General features: G+C 43.1%; 1 protein-coding gene across 5 annotated transcripts in view; it reads left to right on the plus strand.

Annotated features, from left to right (window-relative positions):
• TMC7 (transmembrane channel like 7) overlaps positions 1-2,524 on the plus strand; it is a 56,439-nt gene extending 53,915 nt beyond the window's left edge. For all 5 annotated transcript variants that reach the window (XM_066382519.1, XM_066382520.1, XM_066382522.1 and 2 more), the window contains exon 16: positions 421-2,524. In XM_066382519.1, coding sequence (XP_066238616.1) covers positions 421-486 — 66 coding nt within the window. In that variant the 3' untranslated portion in view covers positions 487-2,524. The remainder of the gene's footprint in view (positions 1-420) is intronic.
• Positions 2,525-7,150: the final 4,626 nt, after the last annotated feature.

The raw sequence follows: 7,150 nt of genomic DNA on the forward strand, positions 1-7,150 counted from the left end.
GGCTGAAGGGAGGTTTTGGGGATGAGAGTAACAGACAGAGGCTACAGCGAGGGATGACATGGGACCCAGCAGGAGGGCAGTGTGACTGTTAGGCAAGATCATGCCGGGACTGCATCCAGGTCACAGCATAAGCCTGACGGCTCTGCTCAGAAGTCTGGGCGTCATTCTGAGCACCATAGGAAGCCACATGAAGATGTGGTAAAAGTCTGATGTACATTTTAAAAAGGGTATTGGCCACTCTGGCCAAGGGGCTCTGGAGGGAGCAAGAGTGAAAGGCACAGACTAGACTGAAGGCCATTACAACCGTCCAGTATTTAGAATCCTTAGTCTCATGTCCGACAGGTAATTTATTAGGTCGAAATAATGGTATTTGTTTCCAAGCATATTGATGTGCTCTTGAACCTATTTTCTTTTTTTTAGGAAAGTCGTGACAAGCGTTATCTAATCCAGAAACTAACAGAAGCCCAGAAGGATGTGAGGAACTGATGACGGATGGGGAAGATGTCATTCTGTGTTGCTTAGATACTTAGTGACCTACCGAACCTAAAATGTCCACTTAGGTTTTAGGCGAAATTAAAAAAATATATTTTTCTGGAGTTCGGGACTTCTCTGAAGGTGGCGTCATAATGTGCAGTTGTGGTGGCCATGTTTGTGTGACCCAGCTCCTACTTAGGGCTTTAATGACTTAGAAAAGCAGGTTTAAAAGCAGGTCTTTGCCTGTTGACCAGCCACTCAGTGACTACCAAAACTCTGACTCATGAAGCCAGTTAAGCATTTACACCAAAGACGGCGGAGAGACCTTACATATTTTTAAGAGCTTATTTGTTTTGCCTTCTAATGTGACCTGTAGAGGTCATCTGTTCATGAGGTAGTTCTTTTTAACCAGGTTCTAGGGGTTTAGGAAGTGTTCTTTGAGAAATAGTGACTCTTTTGAATGGTTCTGTAGACTCAAAATGAAACCTGATTTTTTTTTTAAATGAAGAGAAAGACTTGAATCATGATTTCTGGGGACAGGTGGTAGGAACATGGAGAGAGGATGGCTAGCTAGTTTCAGCCACGTGGTAGTAATATGAGAAAAGCTATTCCGGATGTGTAAGTTAGGCAGTCTGTGAATGTCCTAGACAGCCTCATGAGGAGGGGGACTGCGGCAGGGTGGCAGTGATTTCCGAGCTGAACCTTATTACTCAGGCAGGAGATCCCTTTCAGGGGCTGGATGTGCACAAGCCTTTAGTTCCCATCTAGGCTTGAATTCAGAGACTTAGCAGAGAGCCCTGTCCCATAAAAATTAAGAGGCAGACAAAGTTTATCTCTCAGTCTTCCAAATACCACCGTTTCCCTTTCTGCACTGAGGTCTCTATTTCTGAAGGACACTGAGCAGTTCAGAGCCACGGTGGAAAGAGTTGTTGAGTATTTATTTGAGTTGTGGGTCTATATGTACTAGTGTTTGGGGGATGTGGGTCGCAGCTCTGCCTCTCAGTCAGACCAGTCTGTGCAAGTGTACCAAATTCGACTGAATGTTGTTATCTTAAATACACATATCCAAATTGTTAAGGGCTATTGTTGGTTTTCTTGTGCTTAAAATTTTAAACACAAGTGCCTTTATGTTACAAAACATGCAGAGTACCTCTTAAGATTTCTATCACAGTAAAAACCGTATGCAATAAATACCTCATCTGAAGCTTTCCACAACTGATCGATCTGAACTTTTTAACATAAGCCTAAATTATTGTTTAATGTAATAAGGTTTCCTTTCTGTACCTTCAGATCATTTGCAAAGTACTGTATGTAAGTTTTGTAACGGACCATTGGAGACTGCCCTCCTTCACTGACTTGAAACCTTCCTGGGGGTAGCCTGGGATGCCACGAGTGCAGGTTTCAGAAAGCTGCTGCTGTGGGGACATTTCCCATCCCCTCCACCCCTCACTTGAGAAAAAAATGACTGCTATGACAGGCAAAGCAAGCTTACTCTGGCTTACACATTGCTGTCTTGTCCCTCTGCCCGGCCATGTACTGTCGTTCCGCAAAGTTAGTATGTATATAAAGTAACCTGAGTGATTTTTGTACCCATGAGACCAATGAGTTTCTTAAGCTTTTTCTGTCATAACATTTATGACTTCCTAAGTCTAATAACTAGTGTCATGGAATTTTGTGTCAACAAAGGGTCGTTCCACCCTCAGTTTTTAAAAAATTCCAATTTGGGGCATTTCTCCCTAGTATATTTATAGATATATATATATAATGTTTCTACCTTCACCATGGTTCCGAGGATAGTCAAATTTTCTGTATGTGTGTGTGTGAGAGAGAGAGAGAGAGAGAAATGGGAGCTCTGTTTTCCTATTTTAAAACTGATACTGAAATATACTAATATATTTGTTTTAATTAAATGCTGCTAATTTGCATACCTCTTACATGAATGTTTTTATATAAAATATATGTATTTTGATAACTTTAATAACTTTAAGTGATGTCTGTATAATTGTTCAAGTGCAGCTGTCAATAACAAATGTGCATGAAAAGTAATGATTAAACAGTCTTGAAGGTTTTTCCATGTGATTGTATATATTTGAATTCACGGAGGTTTCTTGTCAATAATCTAGTGACTATGGAAAATTATAAGTTTGTAAAGTTGTTCTTTGCCCTTTCCTAGAATCAGAGAGATTTAATTATAGCAAATCATCTGATGAGAGGGTTTTTTTGTTTGTTTGTTTTTTGTATTTTTCCGAAGCTGTAAACAGGGAGGCAGTCAGACAGACTCCCGCATGCACCCGACCGGGATCCACCCGGCATGCCCACCAGGGGGCGATGCTCTGCCCATCTGGGGTGTTGCTCTGTTGCAACCAGAGCCATTCTAGTGCCTGAGGCAGAGGCCACAGAGCCATCCTCAGCACCCGGGCAAACTTTGCTCCAATGGAGCCTTGGCTGCAGGAGGGGAAGAGAGAGACAGAGAGGAAAGAGAGGGGGAGGGGTGGAGAAACAGATGGGCGCTTTTCCTGTGTGCCCTGGCCGGGAATTGAACCCGGGACCCCTGCACACCAGGCCAACTCTCTACCACTGAGCTAACCAGCCAGGGCCCTGATGAGAGTTTTTAAGGCTCCTTGGTTCTGTTGAAGCTACGGGGGATGTATGTGTGTGTTTTAAACTTAAAATTCATAAAATTATTTCAAGCATTCCCAAAGGAACCACTATGATGGCTGATGATGTTTATTTTATTCTCCCAGATAATTATAATACATATTGAAGTGTATATATATATAATATATATAAACATAATTTTTTTAAGTGAGAGGAGGGGAGATAGATAGACTCATGCATGCGCCCTGACTGGGATGCACCCAGCAACCCCCCCCCACCCACCCCTGGTCTAGGGCCAGTGCTTGAATCAGCTGAGCTATCCTCAGCACCTGAGGCCAACATTCAAACCAATCAAGCCACTGGCTGTGAGAGGGAGAGAGAATGAGAAGGGGGAGAGAAAGGGAAAGAGAAGCAGATGGTGGCTTATCATGTGTGCCCTCCCCAGGAATAGAACTCAGCATGTCTGCATGCCAGGCCAATACTCTATTCACTGAGCCAACCAGCCAGGACCCAGATTGCCACTTTTAAACTTGGCAAAATTATTTTTACGATAATTACAGAGAGGGAAGGACGATGAGAAGAGAAAGAAAAATAGGTTGCTATTCTCATTTATGTTTCATTTAAGTGTTTTCTTCTGTTATAAAAAGTTATAAACACTTCAATGGGCTGCATAATATTAACATCATACAAATGAATCTTTTTAAAAACACATCCCCTTTCTGCTTAACATTTTTTTTTGTATTGTATTTTTCTGAGGTTGGAAACGAGGAGGCAGTCAGACAGACTCCCACATGCGCCTGACCAGGATCCACCCGGCACGCCCACCAGGGGGCGATGCTCTGCCCATCTGGGGCATTGCTCTGCTGCAACCAGAGCCATTCTAGCGCCTGAGGCAGAGGCCACAGAGCCATCCTCAGCACCCGGGCAAACTTTGCTCCAATGAAGCCTTGGCTGCAGGAGGGGAAGAAAGAGACAGAGAGGAAGGAGAGGGGGAGGGGTGGAGAAGCAGATAGGCGCTTCTCGTACGTGCCCTGGTCAGGAATCGAACCCGGGACTCCCGCACGCCAGGCCGATGCTCTACCACTGAGCCAACCAGCCAGGGCCTCTGCTTAACATTATATTTTCAAATTTTCCTGATAATAAATAGCTGGGACATCCATAAATCTTTGTCAACATTTTTCTTCTCAGAGACAGAGACCTGGAAGCTCATAACATTTTAAGGCTTAGAGAGCCAGATTTATACTCTAGGGCTATACATGCGAATGTTACATCACCATCGCTTTCACTAAGTACTTGGGTATAAAAAGCTATATAATAGTTCATCATAATTTTAAGCTATTGCAGTATATTAAGTTAATTTGAAAACAACTAGCAAACTCAGTTATTTTACAATAGCAGTGTATCATAAATGTTTTACAGTATATATAAAATCTTAGGGTGCAAAATAGAAACTGAAAGGGGCTTTCCCACAATACCAACTCTCTGAAGTTACTAAAATTAATCATTTTGTTATATATCCTTCCAGATATGCATCCTTGATTTTTTTTTTTGCCCTCACTTATATACTTTACACATTCAAAAAATTATTTCTATTGGTTAGCTCCTTAGAAGTAGGATTGCTGTATCAGTGGATATGCATTTTTAAAACATTTCCAACAAGTTTCCTTCTAACGTTTTTATTTTTTAGAGCAGTTTTAGATTCACAGCAAAATTAAGAAGGTAAAATTAAGATTTCTCATATACCCCCTATCTCACACATGCATAGCCTCCCCCGCTATCAACATCCCCTACCAGAGTGGTATATTTGTTACAACTGATGAATTTACATTGACACATTAGATATGCTTTATTTATTTATTTATTTATTTATTTATTTATTTATTGTGACAGAGACAGAGCGAGGGGCAAGTAGGGACAGACAGGAAGGGAGAGAGATGAGAAGCATCAATTCTTTGTTGTGTCACCTTAGTTGTTCATTGATTGCTTTCTCCTATGTGCCTTGACTGGGGGGCTACAGCAGAGTGAGTGACCCCTTGCTCAAGCCAGAAACCATGGGGTCATGTCCATGGTTACATGCTCAAGCCAGAGACCCTGCGCTCAAGCTGGATGAGTCTGCGCTCAAGCCAGCAACCTTGGGTTTTGAACCTGGGTCCTCTGCATCCCAGTCTGACACTGTATCACTGCACCACTCCCTAGTCAGGCAGATATGCACTTTTAAAAGTATGATATATGTTGCTAAATCTCTTCCCAAAAGTTTGCACCGATATAAGTGCAACCACGAAAAATAACGTGTTTTCTGCAGAAAATCTAAAGTTGAGAAAAGCATTAGGAATCAGTTTTAAGTAATCTGTGAGTCCCAATACCTAGAGATAACAACACTTGGCCATGTGGTGAATTTAATTTCAGCATATCATTTCTACTGTTCTGAAGTGGATGTAGGATAAAAAGAGAAAAAAATCTTTCCCATGTTGGTAAAACAAAGTACAATGGTTATGCTAATAAATTCATTCACTCATGGTCCTCTTTCCCACTAAGGTGTGAAAGCTTTATTTTACCCGGTCAGAGATAGGAGAGGTGATAGGGAAGATGGGTAAAAAAGGTGAACAGCCCTGGCCTTTGGCTCAGTGGTAGAGCATCGGCCTGGCGTGCAGAAGTCCTGGGTTCGATTCCCGGCCAGGGCACACAGGAGAGGCGCCCATCTGCTTCTCCACCCCTCCCCCTCTCCTTCCTCCCTGTCTCTCTCTTCCCCTCCAGCAGCCAAGGCTCCATTGGAGCAAAGATGGCCCGGCCGCTGGGAATGGCTCCTTGGCCTCTGCCCCAGGCGCTAGAGTGGCTCTGGTCGCAACAGAGCGACGCCCCGGAGGGGCAGAGCATCGCCCCCTGGTGGGCAGAGCATCGCCCCTGGTGGGCGTGCCGGGTGGATCCCGGTCGGGCGCATGCAGGAGTCTGTCTGACTGTCTCTCCCCGTTTTCAGCTTCAGAAAAATACAAAAAAAAAAAAGGTGAAGGGATTTAGAAGTATAAATTTGTAGTTACAGAATAGTCATGAGGTTGTTAAGTACAGCATAGGGAATACAGTCAATTATACTGTAATAACTACATATGGTATCAGATGGGTACTATCAATAGATTTATCAGGGCGATCACTTCATAAGATACATAAATTCTAATCACGAGGGTTGTACACCTAAAACTAATACAGTGTGTCCGTAAAGTCATGGTGCACTTTTGACCGGTCACAGGAAAGCAACAAAAGACAATAGAAATGTGAAATCTCCACCAAATAAAAGGAAAACCCTCCCAGTTTCTGTAGGATGATGTGGCAGCATGTGCACATGTGCAGATGATGACGTTACACCGTGTATACAGCGGAGCAGCCCACGGCCACGCCAGTCGAGATGTGGACGGCCCAGAGGAAAGTTCAGTGCGTTCTGTGGCTCGCTAAATTCGAATCCGTGACCAAAGTGCAACGTGAATATCGGCGCGTTTATAACGAAGCGCCACCACATAGGAATAACATTACTCGGTGGGATAAGCAGTTGAAGGAAACCGGCAGTTTGGTGGAGAAACCCCATTCTGGTAGGCCATCAGTCAGTGACGAGTCTGTAGAGGCTATACGGGATAGCTACCTAAGAAACACTAAAAAAATCTGTTCGTGAGCCCACATCGAACTGCACTGAACAGGTATGAAACTGGGCGAGTTTTCCTTTTATTTGGTGCAGATTTCACATCTCTATCGTCTTTTGTTGCTTTCCTGTGACCGGGTGAAAGCGCACCATGACTTTACAGACACATTATATAATATTGTACATCAAGTGTAATTAAAAATTTTTAAATATATATACAATTAAAATTTTTGACCCTTTTGGGATCTTTGAAAGGGTAGGTTAGCATCCTCACCTCCATAGCAACCCAAAGTTCCTTCACCACTGTCGAGCTCTTAAGTGATTGATAGTGCCCGCATCCAATAGAATCTTTTCATTTGTGATTTTATTTTTTTCAACCAATGGAATAGAACCAGGGGCCTAGGGGCGTTTCCACCAATGCAAATACTAGTTGCGTCTTCCTTACGTGTCTGC

The sequence above is a fragment of the Saccopteryx leptura genome, chromosome 4 (genome assembly GCF_036850995.1).
Source record: "Saccopteryx leptura isolate mSacLep1 chromosome 4, mSacLep1_pri_phased_curated, whole genome shotgun sequence".
NCBI classification, from domain to species: Eukaryota; Metazoa; Chordata; class Mammalia; order Chiroptera; family Emballonuridae; genus Saccopteryx; species Saccopteryx leptura.